Source organism: Heloderma suspectum, chromosome 4, assembly GCF_057233095.1.
Source record: "Heloderma suspectum isolate Gila_16-S chromosome 4, 16-S_ref, whole genome shotgun sequence".
NCBI lineage: Eukaryota > Metazoa > Chordata > Lepidosauria > Squamata > Helodermatidae > Heloderma > Heloderma suspectum.
This window is the reverse complement of record NC_139461.1, coordinates 261,296,078-261,311,853: the sequence shown is the minus strand read 5'-3', so window position 1 is coordinate 261,311,853 and position 15,776 is coordinate 261,296,078. Positions and strand designations below refer to the sequence as shown.

Below are 15,776 nucleotides of genomic sequence, written 5' to 3'. Positions count from 1 at the left end.
CTCCAAGTAATCTCTAATTCTAGCAGTGCATCACCCTGTCCAAAGGCTAAGACAGTTCCTCAGCACAATAAATACCCCCAACATGGAAACTGATACAACAGATACCACCCACTGTAAGAAATTGAAATAATACCCAAGTAACTTATAGAGTGCATGCACATACGCAAGCATGGATGAACATAGTAAAAGCTACAATAAGCCCTCCACACACTTCCTCATCATGATAATACCGTTAGCAGAATTCTCTCTGAAGCCAGCTTAAAGGAGGGTAAAAAGACAGTGTTCATACATTCTGAAAGTCCATGCTGCCTGTTATAACATGAAAGCCAACCTGTGCTTCTGTGATTGTTATTAGCCTTGCAACTCAGACCTGTGCATGATCACTCAGAAGTAAATCCCACCAAATTCAATGCAGTTTACTTCTAAATTAGTATGCACAGGGTTAGTATGTGAAGGGGTGTATCTAGTGCTGATCATTCACTGATGGAAAGGAAACCACTAGTATAATGGACCCTCTGGAGGAGATTTGGGGCATGCACAGGGGCCTGTAGGGAGGAGTGGATGGGTAAATCCCACTGTGCCAGCAGATGTCAACTTGCACAACATTGGATCCAAGCCTTAAAGTGCAAATCCCCTGAACAATATATGGCAAATCCCCTGAACAATATATGGCCTGGGAACAGTATTACTAAGGGAATAATACAACTATCAGGAGCCTGGGGAATAGACATCTTCTAATGAACATAAGGAATCCAAAGAATAAAGCAACATTACTCTTAGGGTGCAATCCTGTGCAAGTTTAGACAGAAAAAGTCCCACAGCTCCCAGCATGCCCTAGTTAGCCATGCTACCTGAGGAATGCTGGGAGTTGTAGGACTTTTTTTTCTGTCTAAACATACATAGGATAGCGTCCTTAGGAACCTGTAAAATCCCTACTGGCCCACTTACAGCAAGGACAAGAGTTATGCCTCTCATCACCAAGGGCCTAGATAACTGTTTTTATAACTACAATGAATAAATATTACTCATTTCTGGAGAATCCACACACTGGCCCTCAAGGTAGCATTTCTGTTGTAGGAAAAGCACAGTGTCCTAGTAATTTGGGGGGGGGGGATAATGCAATTCTTCCACCAGTCAGTGCACCATTGCTCTTGCAGTTGCCATCTAGAATGCAACTGCATGAACGTCATAGATACTGCCCATGATAACACTAGCAATAAGCAATGTAGCGCAAGCTCATGACCACTTTTGTGGCCTTTTAAGGAATTTCTCATTCTCTTTTTTATAGGCTGGGTGCACCCCCACTGTACCACTCACACATGAGAGTGCTCATCAAGCCTTTAAAAAAGAAAACTGAATGACAAGCTCCAGGGATGCACCATTTTCTAAACCTTATTTAAATGACCTTAAACAAAAGGTTGCAGTGTAGAATGCTCCATTTCAATGTTCTAGCCAGCCAGCCATGCCATCTTCCAGGATACTCCATTCCATTCCCCCTTTCCTACCTGGTTTTCCATTTTTTCTCCCAATTGACGCTCAGCATTCAGTAATCACTGGGCATGCTCAGTCCTCAACTGGGCTGCTTTGGACAGGGTTTGGCCCTCTGAAGTGTTTTTTCCTAAATATTTTTTTGTAGTTCTGCAAAGCTTGAGGGCTTCCCCAAGCATGCTGATAATCTCCCTTGTGTTTCTCAGTTTCCCCATTTTGGCTATAGTCCCTGTCACACCTGACTAGATGTGTTTGCTATCAGAGGGAATGATAAGGATATGCTTTCACCTCTTTAGCACGGGATTACATTTCATCTCCCCCACCACCAAACACCCTGACTCTGTTGGTAAAAACAATAGGTAATCCCATCCCACCCAGCTCCCATATCACGTATTTGTATGATATTGTGCTACTACCACTGGATTGGGGCTGAGGTGAAGCATAATGGGTAAACAGCAGTAATGGGGAAAGTGCAAGCTTTTTATCATTTCATAAATAGTCCCTCAAGAGTCCCAAGCAAAGTCTCAAAGGAAGGAACATGGGAGCTCAACACTGATTTTACCAGATGTCCATTATGAACAGTAAAACCCTTTGTATAAGGCAGGGGTAGGGTACATGTGCGTCTCCAGATGTCAGTAAACTGCAACTCCCATCAGCCATAGCCAGCAAAGCCAATGATGAGGGAAGATGGGAGCTGCTGTCCACCAACTTCTGGACAGCCACATGTTCCCCATCCGTAGTTAAGCTGTTAAAAAAGAAACAACTGTCTTTATCTGGAATTTTTAAAATACCAGCACTACATTATTGGAGTTTATCAACACTGTATGTTTGGGGTTTTTTTAATTCAGAGGGAAACTTGCTCCCATCAATACAGTCAGCAGCTTGGCCAATGCACACCTCCTGTCTGGCTCTTAAAAAACTGCAAGAGAAACATGGTTTTTATTTTAAAACTTTAGTAGAAAAACAAAAATATAACCCTGCCAAAGGGCAGCTGCATGTCAGTAATACTGCTGTAGGTGATGACCAAATCACTGCCTTTAATAAAACAGGCAAGAAAGATAAAACTTTATACTGTTTAAGAAACCAGGAAAGGGGTTTGCTTTCAATAAATGAAAAGAAGCATGCTGGTAAAGCTACATATGTAAGGGTCTCTGTTGTAGCACCACACTTAACATTGTTGAGCAACCCTAAGAGATCAGGAAGAAGTTTCCATAAGATTTGCGTTATTTTCAAAACCATTAGTTGGATGGGACAACTCTGGAAAAATATGTTTGTAAACCACACTTGAAGAACAGAACACCAAGACCAAGATCCCATGGCTGCCTCCTCTTGGCACTTGGTTAACGGTTTTGCTTTTACCCAAAGGGTAAAATCCGGTGAAGGTTCTCAGCTGATGGAACCGCTTATCAGTGGAACAGGGGGAGGAGGCGATTCCCCCAACCCCTGCAGTCTCCAATGCGCCCTCAAAATCTGCTCTGGAGGGTAGGGGGCTACAGGAGAGAGAAGGATGCCCTTTCACGCAAGCAGACTTCTGCTCTCACAATGCTGGATTCTACCCCAAGTTATTATCCTGAATGCAACTTTGCCCTACTCTGTGCATTTCCCTCTCTTTAAGTAGTTTTCTACTTGCCAATCAAAGTTTTGTAGGGACCGTTGCTTTGGGGTGTTGAGTGGAGATAAATCGTATTCCTGAAGAAGGCTTTGTGAAACCTGCTCATTAATAGGCTGTAATGCAACACCTTTTGGAGGGGCAAATGTCTCATACTCGTCAGTCTGAACAACTTGTGCTGCTGTTGAGGGGCCATGGTTCCCCAAGGCTAGTTGGCACAGAGAGTCACTGCCTGCAGAGGAACAAGAGAACCTTCTTGGCATCGGCCATGCGTCCCCCTTGCACTTGGACCTAGTGTGTGTGTGTTTTGACATTACAGCTCTCTGACATTTTTGAAACTGATTGACAACATTGCCTGTCAGATTATGTTTGGTAGGGCTCACACATTCAGAATTGAGTGGAGAAAGCACTCTCTGGCTCTCAAAGGCTTTTTTTGGTTCTGCCATTATTTCCTCCTGCTCCTCCTTGCACAGGGAGTGCCCAGTGACACACCCTCCTTTAGAGAAAGGCACAGATTTCTTCATGGGCTCTGGGCAGCTTTGTTGGGAAACTTCTGCATCAGAGTCATTTTCACTCTTGCTGGTACATTTCTCTGGGGAGTCAAAACAAACCCCCCTGGGCACATAGTGATGGGCAGCTAGTTTTGACACCCTTAAGGGCCTTTCCTGCTTCTCATTGTTTTGCATGAATCTTTCCACTGATTCAGGGACTTTGGACTCTAGAAGCGAGCAATTCTCAGATCTCAAGTACTGCTGGAAATATGCCTGACATGCCTCCTTCTTTATTACTGGGATTATGGTGCAGGGTTTTAGCCAGGCTACAAACTCCAGCAACTCTTGGAAAGATGAGTGGTCTGAGTAGGGAATAATGTATGCATCAGGGTGGTTGATCTTCACTGGCCGGCTGGTAGGGAGGACAGCTATGGTCGGATGACGCTGGTTCCAGCTGTTTATAGTTGCTTGGCGGATTTCTGAAAAATCCACTGCCTGGATCCAACCAGCCCCTTCCTCGGAGGTGAATACATCCTCCATCTCCAGTAGCTGCATAAGCTCCAGCTTCTGGGGACTCACTACAATCCAGGTGTGAAATTCTTGGGCCAGTTCCACCAAGAGTGACTCCTTTCCCAAATTGTAGGTACCTAGAAGAGGGCAAAGAAGTGTAAGCATTTCACAGGCCAGATGGCATATGATGTTGTTCATTCCAGCTAGAGAGTGAAATTTGTCCAGCTGCTATTACTATATCAAGCTCAGGGCTTTTGATATAGGTGTCCACCTCCTACTTCAGAGTTGAAAACTTCAAGGAACTGAAACACTGACCCTTCCCCTAGTGGGCTACGTCTCTAATGGCTCTCATGCTGCTAAACACAATAGTGACATTATATCATTTCTGGATATGTATCCAGATTCTGTGTATTCACCCCATGCTCCAGAGTAATTAGTTTGGATGGGACCTATTTTCACTGATGATTCTGGAAACATCAGCTTGTTAACAGACTTCTCAAATGTCCTGAATTCCTTAGATTGCTTCTAAGTGTGTTCCTCTCTGTCTTTGGAGAGTCACTGTGAGAGCCACAGGTGGGCAAGCTGCAGCCCTAGAGCTGCATGTGTCCCTTGGCCTAATTTCATGCAGCCCTCAGTTCAGACCTCTGGCAAGAACCATCTGTTCCTTCCATGGCAGTCTGCTGCATGGGAAGGAAGAGGGAGAGAAACAGGGGTGGCAGAAAGACAAAAGGTGTGACCCACCCACTTTTGGTTCTGCCCATGCCCACTGCTGGTGTCAACCCTGCTCACCATTGACATGCAGACCCTGGCAGATTACCCATGAGGGGATGTAGCCCTTGACAGAAAGAAAGGTTGCCCATCCCTGCTGTAAACTCTGGTTTCTTGGCCATCCTATTCCAAGTATTCTCAGGCTAGTGGATCTGAAACCTTGCCTCAACTAACCATTTGGAAACTTCTTCCCCATCTATTAAGACTACTTACCAATCTTAACCAGGTGATAGGGGTGTTCCCTGATCACCTCTTTGATTTGCTCGGTCGCCTTTTGTCGGGATGGTAAGGCAATCTTGGGATGGCAGTTCGTATTGTCCAGGTAGAGGACGTTGATAAGCTTTGTATTCCTCAGAGCTGGCTCCTGCTGCATGCTGGGGGTGTAACGGAAATCACCTGGTGAGACACAGATATCACAGGACTGTCACGGGAAACCGACACTTGGAAGGGAGAAGAGTTTCTCATTAAAGTTCCAGCCAAATATGTGAAGAATAAGGTTACTGTGGCAGAAAGTAGTGCTGTAAGCCTATTACTAATTGCTTCTACAGAGCCTGAGTGTAAAATCCTCATTTCATTTATCCTCGCAACAACACTACATGGCTAGTTCAAAGACAATGATTAATTCTCTATATGGCTGCTAATGAGCGAGCGTTGGAGCTGCATCCGGATTTAAATTTTGTTCTCCCATTTCCAAGCCAACACTTGAGCCGCTGCAACAGGTGGGCAACCTTTTCAGCCCAAGTGCTGCCTGCCGTGCCAGGTGGCGGGTCGGGAGCCACAGGCACAAACACATACGCGCACAAGTACACCCGCATGCACACACACACGCAGAGATGGGATTGCTGGCGGAGGGACGAAAGCCTCCCCCTGTGACCCAGGTAGGGATCGCTGCTTCCCCACCACCATTAGTGGCGGAGAAGCAGATATCCCGGCTGCTTCAGAGTCTCATAGGCAGGGGGAGGCTAAAGCCTCCTCTCCAGGTGACCCAGATGTGCTTCAGGGGTCATTGTTTCCCTGCTGCTTTGGGGTCGCTGAGGACCCCTAGCAACTCCAACTGGGATTGCTTTCCCAGCACTGCTAACAGCAGCACTGGAACTGTGGCTGTTTCCACGTAGACCTGCTGATCCACTGGGAAAAGTGGGTGGGGCGCTCCTGGGCCACACAGCAAGCGGCCAAGGGCCACATGTGACTTATAGCCTGCCCACCCCAGCACTACACCATAATGGCCTAGCAGCGAGGACACTGCACAGAAGTGTGAGGCTAGAGCTGTAGAGTCTGCTATTAGTGGATGCCTGACACCAGGCAGCTTAAAGGTGCAGCCAAGAAGATGTTAATGTTAGGAGGTGAACTAAGGAACAGCAACGTTGGGACAAAGAGAGAAATATGACATGAAATCTAAAATGCGAGTCTCCTAACTCTCACAAACAAAGACGTTGATACCTGTGTAGAGGATGACACCAAAGTAGCCTTCAAAAAGGAACATGACAGATCCAGGACAGTGGTTAGCATCTATCAAGGTCACTGTCATGGTCTCTCTGCCAATCCTATCCAAGGCCACGACATGGCTCTCTCCCACTTCCAAAGGGCGGATCCATTGCTTAGCCACCTAGAGTCAAGACGCAAACATGGTACAGTCAACAGTAGGATTCCCCTAAGAGAACTGCTAGAAGACCATGGACCTGAGCCTAAGCGTACCTTTAGCCTGAGATGCAGGATTTGACCAGTAACAGGAGAGCAATAAATAGGTTGGTTCCAGGTGCTAGAGAGCCCCACTGTGTGGTCACTGTGCATATGGGAAAGAAAGAACAAGCGAGCCCGCCCAGCTTTTCTGATATTCCAAAAATCCACTGCAATGGGTGTCCCTGCGATCACAGTCCCATTCATCAGTCCAGTTCCTGTAAAAGCAAGGAAAAGATTTGAATACTCTTTTTAAACAAGGTGGCATCAATAAAATTCCACCAAAACTGATCAACAAAAAGTACAGACTGAGATATATATCCGGAATAAGACACTGTGCCATCAAGGGAATGAACTGAACTTAGATTGTGAGAATAAAGCAATATAGCATGTTTATTAATTTGAAGTATTTGTATGCCGCTCCTCAGCCAAAAAGCCTCCTAGAGCAGCTTACCTATGATCAACTAAACAAGACATTTATGTTGGAATTCATATCTAACAGGAATATACTGTAACCATTTCCAGAGGGGTAGCCTGGTTAGTCCGTTGCACCAAAAACAATGAAGAATCTTGTGGCACCTTAAAGACTAACACATTGATTGTGACATAAGCTTTCGTGGACTACAGTCCACATCATCAAATGCATGAAGTGTAATCCTGGGTTCCAAGCATATATACACACACATGGGGTGTGTGTGTGAGAGAGAGATTGTAAACAGTGAGGTTAGAAGGAATTGAAATGCTGAAAGTACAGCGATAATTACTTTATTTACAGGAATATACTGATTCACAAAGAAAAGGATAAGAATTTACAGACCGATCCTAAACATATTTACTCAGAAGTAAATCCCACTGGAAAATGTTAGTACAATTCTGTGCTGGTTTCATCAAGAAGCAAGTCTTTGAAGACAGAGATTTACAAGACATGCAGTAAGTAACAGTGCAATCCTAAACACATTTACTCATATGTCCCATGACTTCAGTGGAACCTCCCTTGTAAGTATGCATAGGATTGCAACTTAAGGCTGCGATCCTATGAATACTGACTTGGGAGTAAAGCTCACTGAACACTGTGGGACATACATCTGAGAAATCATGCATAGGATTGCATTGTTACTTACTTGAGTAAATGTATTTAGAATTGGGTTGTTACAGAGCTAGTCCTTTATGAAGAATGCTAGTAAAATAACAAGAAAATTCAGATTCGATCATAAACTTCTAAGAGCAATTTGAATACTGGGGATAGTTCTGTTCTCTCTGTCACGAGAACTAGTGTGGTGCCTGTGGCTACTACTGTGATATTTCATTTTTCATTGCTATAATTCGTTTAGTTTTCTGTAAGTTGCCTTGGGCATCAAATGATGGAAAGCCATGTTATAAATGTCTAAAATAAACGTATATAGTGAACTCTTAGACTAGGACTGATGAGCACCCCTCTCAGCAATGAAGCTCACTAGATGACCTTCAGCCTAACCTACCTCACAAGATTGTTGTGAGGATAAAAGGGTCAGGAGAACAATGTATGCTGTCCTGAATTCTTTGGAGAACAAGCAGGATAAAACATCCATAACAGTAGTAATAAAGACTGGATTAACTATTAGTTAATGCTACATGTTCTATGGAGTAAGGCCCCAATGAAACTGGTCCTTGCTCTGATGTAATGTATATCTGTGTAAAATAGTTCTATCCTTTCCCCAGCTTTCTTGAATGTTTCCTACAACTCGGCATACAGCTTTTTATTTAATCACATGACAGGGAGCAACAGCTACATTGTCAGTTGCAACAATTTCCCAGATATTTATCAGTACCAACTATCTTGTGAATTCCCACTGTTAATATCATGATTGTCACTGTCTATACTTTCTGCTAATGGCAGAAAGCGAAGAGGATCTCAAGAGCCTCTTGTTGAGGGTGAAAGAGGAGTGCAAAAGCTGGTTTGAAACTCAACATTAAAAAAAACTAAGATCATGGCATCTGGCCCTATCACTTCCTGGCATATAGAAGGGGAAAAAATGGAAGCAGTGACAGATTTTACTTTCTTGGGCTCCAAGATCACTGCAGACGGTGACTGTAGCCATGAAATTAAAAGACGCTTGCTCCTTGGGAGGAAAGCTATGGCAAACCTAGACAGCATAGTAAGAAGCAGAGACATCACCTTGCCGACAAAGGTCCATCTAATCAAAGCGATGGTTTTCCCAGTAGTAATCTATGGCTGTGAGAGCTGGACTATAAGGAAGGCTGAGCACCGAAGAATTGATGCTTTCGAACTGTGGTGCTGGAGAAGACTCTTACAAGTCCCCTGGACTGCAAGGAGGTCAAATCAGTCAATCCTAAAGGAAATCAACCCTGAGTGCTCATTGGAAGGACAGATACTGAAGCTGAAGCTCAAATATTTTGGCCACCTAATGCGAAGAGAAAACTCTCTGGAAAAGACCCTGATGCTGGGAAAGACTGAAGGCAAAAGGAGACGGGGATGGCAGAGGATGAGATGGCTAGATAGCATCACCGATGCAATGAATATGAACTTGAGCACACTCTGGGAGAGAGCGCAGGACAGGAAGGCCTGGCGTGCTATGGTCCATGGGGTCACGAAGAGTCGGACACGACTGAACAACAAAATACTTTCTGCATTTCATTTCCCACCAACCTCACTGTTTACAATCCCACCCCACACACACCGTGTAAACACACACACACACCCCTTTAACTTAGGAGAACATTTCAGGCATCTGATGAAGTGGACTGTATTCACAAATGCTTATGTCGTAATAAATTTGTTAGTCTTTAAGGTGCCGTAAGACTTTTTGTTATTCTCACTTGTGCAATGTTCACCTTCCCAACATGAGCAGAATGACTATTATGCATCACATTCCATGTGTAAAGTAGCCTGTGTATGTCAATCACATAGGCACAGGAGCCAATAATGATTCATGAGTGATCCTTCATGTGCTTGGGGTGTTAAGATAGCCAACCCCCAACTGGGAATGTTAAAAAAGGCTGGACAGTACGGGAGCTCCTGAAAAATCCAAATTCAATTAACAGTGGCCAAGGTGATAGCTAATATCTGTTTGGGTTTGTAATATTGTCTACCATGTAACACAGAAAAAGTTTGTGTGGTAGATATTTAACTAGAAATACCCCAAGGAAGCTCGCATCAAAGAGGATTATTCAAGAGCATAACCCATAAGGAGGCAGTGGATAGCAATGCTATTGCAAGAACAGGAGGCAATGGGTTGGGATTAGGATTGGCAGACAGTACTTAGTTTTAACAATATATGAGCTCCATGCTATAGGACTTCTTCCAAACAAACAAGTTTTAATGCTAAACACTTTGGATTGAGAAGCACATATTGAAAGGAAGCAGAGGAGGCAGGCTGGTGTGCAAAGGTTTTAGGAAGTTACTGGAGAGACTGGAGGAAGGAAAGATCTAAAATGCTTGCTAAGAGTCACAGGCCTGCAATAAAAGGGAGAGGCCTTTAAGCTCCCCTAACTCTGGATCGGAGCCTTCTGGATGCCCCGTGTGTTTAGCCCTCCAGTGAGGCAGCGCGATCCTACGCAATGTTTACTCGGCAGTAAATCCCACCGGTTGCAATGCGTGCAGTCTGCTACGGCGGACTTCTGAATAAACACGCAAAGACTCCGGAGGCTGCAGGACTGGGCAAGAAGCGCAGGTCTGGAGCCATCACGCGGTCGTCCCCCCCTTCCCAAAATCACGATGCAGCGAGGGGCACGGAGGCTTACTGTGCTTTGAAGGCCTGTGGTGCTGGAAAAGACAACGGCGCAAAAGGCCACGCGCTGCAACGATGCTTTCCAACGGGGCCTCTTGGTGACTTTGGGCGGCCCGCTAAAGGTCTCCTCCCACCACTGCAAGGCAGATCCTCGGGCTCCCAGACCCCAGTTCAGATCTCATTCTGTACCCGCGCTTCCCGCCGAAGAGCGCAAGAATCAAATCGAAGAGGGAAAGAATTTCCCGCTGTCAGGACGCAACGGTACCACGCATGCGCTACGCTGCACTTCAGCGAAATGAAAAAGGATTGCGCCGCTTGCTGGTGGGCGAGTCCGGCCGGGAAGGTGAGCATGAACGCATGCGCGGTATTGTTATTCATTTGCGTAGTAATATGTTCATCCGATAGACGTCTCTAAGAAATAGACGTCCAAATGTAGACGGATTAATTCCATTATCCGCAGACGAAACTTCCTAGTTCCTTTTGACGCCATTTAAAAAATATATTCTGGGAAGGAAGTGGCAGCTATTCATAGGAAACACAGGAAAATCCAGGAATTTAGCATGGGTGTGATTGGGCAGCAGCAAAGTTCATGCTCTTTTTTAAAGGAAAAAAACGCAGGTCTGATTTCATATAGAAAATGTGTACGTGTTTTTAGTTTTTAAACTTTTTTTTTTAATTCCCCTGACAATGACAATGAAAATACAGCCCATTGTTATTATGGACATACTGGAGGTTTGGGGGAGGCGGCTGAGATGGTTTATAACAGCCCTGCAATGTAGTCCACTGCACTGCTAATAATATTTCAGATATTATTTTATTACTATCAGGTCGAGAATAGAGTACGATAACCCTGCAGTGTAGACATTTAGCTGGTCATCTGTCGTTTGTCCCCCCCCCCCTTGAAATGCAGGCTGGCAGCGGGTCGAACTTCGGGTGACACTTAAGGGTGAGAAAAAACAAAGGCAGCCATGTTGGCCATAAAAGAAATGCCAAAATCCATATAATGTAATACTTTTATTAGGTCAACTCAAAGATCACAAAAAAGGTGCATGCTTTCGAGATCTCTTCATCAGGCAAGATGTTATAAAAAGCAGGATGCTGATTATGCAGACATCCTGAGTACAACATCCAGTCAGCTCCCCCCCCCCCATCTGTTTTTTGTAACATCTTGCCTGATGAAGCGATCTGGAGATCTCGAAAGCTTGCACAATTTTTTGTGACCTTTCAGTTGGCCTAACGAAGGTCACCATACGGACGTAGGATGAGAATGGTTAACCCTTTCTCCGCTGGCTTTTTTGCCCGGTGAAAATAGCCTCCACCGAAGTCCCCCCTCCCCATTACAAAGCAGCTGTGGCCTGTGGGCGATCTTAATCGCAAAAACAGCCGCCGGGAAAGGGTTATCACACACATCCCAGCACGGCCTCTGCAATCAACTTCTCCCCCTGCCCCGTGACTACATTTCCCTTTAAAAAGAAAGAAAGAAAGAAAGAAAGAAAGAAAGAAAGAAAGAAAGAAAGAAAGAAAATGTGCCGTGTTTGTGCCCTCGGTGATTGTTAGATAATGCTTTAAAATACTGCCTTGGAAATTACTTTCGCTCTTCCCCGTCGCTTTCTGTCAATGGTGGACTGTTGAATTTCCAGCCAAAAATCTCCCATAAAAAACAGGGCTCAAGTTGCCGCATAGATCAATTATTTCCCTCCGGCCCGCTCCCAGCCCCAAACCAGACCTCGGTTGCGCGCAGAAGCCTGGCGCTCCATCCATTTGCGTGCAGGCGCATGACGCTTTTGTTCCGGGCAAAACCTAACATGAGGAATCCGAGTCAACCCGATGTGTACGTCTATGGTTTAGTCCGTTACGTACGCGTGCGCCAGGCCTTCCATTGGCTGGTGGAGTGATTTGACTCAGAGAAGTTAAAAGCAAAGACAGCGTTCCATTTATATCTCACTTCCGGATTCGATTAGAATTTTAGAGACGCGGAGCAAGATTGATGAAACTATATAGGACTGAATATGGGGTAAGCATCCTAGTGCCCCTAACAACGCAGTCCTACGAATATTTGGAAAGCTTTGGTTATTGGGCGGTATAGAAATGTAATAAATAAATGAAATACTCAGAAGTCCCACTGAGGTCAAGGAGACTTACTCCTACATGTGTATAATTTGGTTGCAATGCAATGTTTCGTTTTCTGTATGCTGCTTTGGGGAACCTTGTTAGGGCCGAAGGAGAGTTCATGAATACTCTTATAAATAAAATTAATAAATACACACTGAAATATTGCTATTTACTTCTGAATAAAAAAACAAATTAACACGCTAAAGCTTTTTTTGTTTGTTTTTAATTTTTAAGAACACAGGACATGATGCTTGCAAAGCGCTACAACAAAAGGAAGCCTGTAAATTGTAGTCCTGTGCCTTCAAAACCTAGCTCACAGGTAGAAATTCAACAGGGAGAGGCTTTTTCACCACTACCTTTCCATCTGCTGAATGGCTGCTTCTCTTGAGGCATTTAAAAGCATAGGAGCCCGTCTGAACAAAGAAGAAAAAACGTATGAAACCGCTGGGTAAACACACAAACGTGCCTTTGTCTATCTGACTTCTTTCCCGGGGGGGGGGGGGGGAGAGGCGTGCGTGATACTTTAAAGTACTGCAGCGAAAGGGAACTTCTATTCCTGCTTTTTTTTCTTTCTTTTTTACATTTTTGCATTCAGGCCGACGTGCTGTCCCCGCACATGGAGCCTTCCATAAATTGTCATGGGTGACCGGAAGTCTCGGTAGAGAACCAGGAGGGCGGGAGTGCCTTCCGCGTTGGTGCGAGACTGGAAAAGGTGGTCCGGGCGACAATTTCTCTCCCAGCGCCTGAGAATTCTACTGACGACCCTGGCGGTAGATGAGGCCCCGCCCACCTGGGCGTTTCCATGACAGCGGCTGCTTCTTCCTCTCTGGCAGAGCGCAGTGACGCGCTGGGCCTTCCGGGCCTCTGAACGTGGCGGGGGACCTTGGCTCGTCTCCGGGGCACACGCTCTGCGTGCGCAGGTTCCGGCCTTGGCATCTCCAGGTAGGACGTGCGAAGACCCCTGTCTGAAACCTTGGAGAGCTGCTGCCAGTCGCGGAGGCCATCGTGGCTGCGGAGTATGTCAAAGACCGACGATATCATGGCCCTGAATAGCAGATGCTGGAGAGCAACAAGGGGAGGGGGCCGTTTCCCCTTTATGTCCTGCTTGCGGGCTTCCCAGAGCCGTGTGGTTGATCACTGTGTGGACCCAAGCGCTGGACCAGATGGGGCCCCGTCAGGGCTCTTCTTACTTTCAAAAGAGTTGTGTTCCTAGATGGATCAGTGGTCTCACTCCATATGAGGCAGCCTTGTATGTTCCTGTGCCCTCTCTAGAATGCCACAACTTCCGCCCCATATGTCTAGGCAAATCCCTGCGTTTTACTGCACTTCTGACCCTTCCTCATTACAAGTATCTATAGGACAGACTAGAACAACCACTGCTCATGCTGTAGGCACTCTGGTTCCTGCTGGGTGTTGCTCTAGTTCCTGCTGGGAACCACTAAGCCCACCCGTTGCAGGCAAGGCTTTTATCTTGGCAGTGGCCTTAGACTTTGTAAGAATAGTGCAAGTTTAAGTGTATGTTAATTATTTATTTCTATACCGCCCAATAGCCGAAGCTCTCTGGGCGGTTCACAAAAATTAAAACCAAACGGCACACAATAAAACAATTTAAAATATATAGAACATTAAAACCACAATATCACAATACAACCACAATAAAACCTAGCAGCAGTGCAGGAGTTTAAAATCCAGATTTAAAACAGCGAAGCTAAAAGTCTAGAAAGCTGAAATGCGAAAATGCCTGGGAAAATGAAAAGGTCTTCACCTGGCGCCGAAAGGAATACAATGTAGGTGCCAGGCGAACCTCACCAGGGAGCTCATTCCACAGATGGAATTTAATGTTAAACACTGTTAGTCCTCATCCCCTACTAAAGTGAAGCCTAAGTATATGATCTCTCCCCTTGATCTTCTTCCCCTCCCTCTGTTGAATCCCCTGTGTTGTTCTAATTGTAAGCTCCTTGTCAACTTGTTACTCTGTAAAGTGCTATACACATTGATGCTGCTATAATAATAAGTCTCTAGACTGAAAACAGCAGGTAATAGAACAGGAGAGTGAAGGGGGAGGATGGAATGCTATCCGAAGTACATTACCTTCATTATGGAGTGATCTATATTATTAACCCTCTTTGACTACTCCAGTAGATTCTTCAGCAGTTACTACATCCTGCTTGTTTAGAGTCTCTGCAGGATGCCATACCTTGGCTCAGAGGATACACTCAAGGAGCTGAAGAGAGCGTTATCTAACCCTCATGTGCAAGCTGACCATCTCCGCTACAGGAATGTTATCCAGCGAGTGATCAGGTCAGTGTCCTGGTCTGCTTGTGGCACACAGTACTACTTGCCTGTTACTTGGGTATTGTAAGTAGGCTTATGAAATGTATAGGTTTTCTGTCAATCTAACCAAAATATGCAACGTGTCCCTAAGATCAGCCTCTGCACCAGAGGACTGGAAGACAGCCAATGTAACACCATTTTTTAAAAGGATCCAGGAAACTACAGGCTGCTTAGCTTAACATCTGGGTAAATTGATTGAAAGCATTATTAAAGATAAAATCAGTAAGCATATAGAAAGACAAGCCCTGCTGAAAAAGAATCATCATGGCTTCTGCAAAGGTAAGTCCTGTTTCACTAAACTTTTAGAGTTCTTCAAGACTGTCAGTAGACATCTAGACAGCGGTGATCCAGTAGACATTGTTTACTTGGACTTCCAAAAGGCTTTTGACAAAGACCCTCACCAAAGACTCCTGAGCAAACTCAGCAGTCATGGAATAAGAGGAAAGGTCCTCTTATGGATCAGTAACTGGTTAAAGAACAGAGCAGAGAGTAGGAATAAATGGTAAATGCTCCCAATGGAGGGAAGTAAATAGTGGGGTCTCACAGGGATATGTATTGGGACCAATGCTTTTCAACTTGTTCATAAATGATCTGGAATTAGGAGAGAGCAGCGAAGTGGCCCAATGTGCAGATGACACCAAATTATTTACGATGGTTAAAACCAAAAGGGATTGTGAAGAGCTCCAAAAGGATCTCTTCAAACTCGAGAATGGGCATCCAAATGGCAAATGTGGTTCAGTGCAAGCAAGTATAAAATGATGCACATTGGGGCAAAAAATCCCAACTTCAAGTATTACCTGATGAGATCTGAACTAGCAGTGACCGAGCAAGAAAGAGATCTTCGGGTTGTAGTGGACAGCTCGATGAAAATGTTGACCCAGTGCGCGGCCACTGTAAAACTCCATGTTAGGCATAATTAGAAAAGGAATTGAAAATAAAACTGAATATTATATTGCCCTTATACAAATCTATGGTGCGACTACACTTAGAGTACTGTGTACAGTTCTGGCCACCACACCTAAAAAAGGATATTGTAGAGCTGTAAAAAGTGCAGAAAAG

The 15,776-nt window shown here is 45.0% G+C and overlaps 2 protein-coding genes across 5 annotated transcripts in view; one reads left to right on the top strand and one right to left on the bottom strand.

Annotated features, from left to right (window-relative positions):
• Nucleotides 1-1,632: 1,632 nt before the first annotated feature.
• On the bottom strand, nt 1,633-12,085 carry DCLRE1B (DNA cross-link repair 1B). 2 transcript variants are annotated; one of them, XM_084853513.1, is made up of 5 exons: nt 11,998-12,085; nt 6,562-6,761; nt 6,307-6,472; nt 5,080-5,262; nt 1,633-4,235 (listed from the first exon to the last, which is right to left on the bottom strand). In XM_084853513.1, the coding sequence occupies exons 1-5, from the start codon at nt 12,026-12,028 to the stop codon at nt 3,076-3,078; spliced, it is 1,740 nt and encodes a 579-aa protein (XP_084709639.1). In that variant the 5' UTR covers nt 12,029-12,085; the 3' UTR covers nt 1,633-3,075. The 2 variants fall into 2 exon arrangements, with proteins under 2 accessions (XP_084709639.1, XP_084709640.1); XM_084853514.1 differs by lacking the exon at nt 11,998-12,085 and adding an exon at nt 10,285-10,568.
• A 1,129-nt stretch (nt 12,086-13,214) lies between these two features.
• AP4B1 (adaptor related protein complex 4 subunit beta 1) overlaps nt 13,215-15,776 on the top strand; it is a 14,378-nt gene continuing 11,816 nt past the window's right edge. The window contains exons 1-2 of one of the 3 annotated variants that reach the window (XM_084853512.1): nt 13,215-13,325; nt 14,560-14,684. In XM_084853512.1, coding sequence (XP_084709638.1) covers nt 14,572-14,684 — 113 coding nt within the window. In that variant the 5' untranslated portion in view covers nt 13,215-13,325; nt 14,560-14,571. Of the gene's footprint in view, nt 13,326-14,522; nt 14,685-15,776 lie in introns of all 3 variants that reach the window. The other 2 variants (XM_084853511.1, XM_084853509.1) reach the window with 2 other exon arrangements.

Coding starts and splice junctions, on each gene's coding strand:
- DCLRE1B (XM_084853513.1), bottom strand. CDS start 12,028: ATGGAGCGCCAGGCTTCTGCGCGCAACCGAG. Junction 6,762..11,997: donor GGCTTCTGCGCGCAACCGAG/GTCTGGTTTGGG, acceptor TTGCTTTTACAG/GAACTGGACTGATGAATGGG. Junction 6,473..6,561: donor TCCTGCATCTCAGGCTAAAG/GTACGCTTAGGC, acceptor TCTTGACTCTAG/GTGGCTAAGCAATGGATCCG.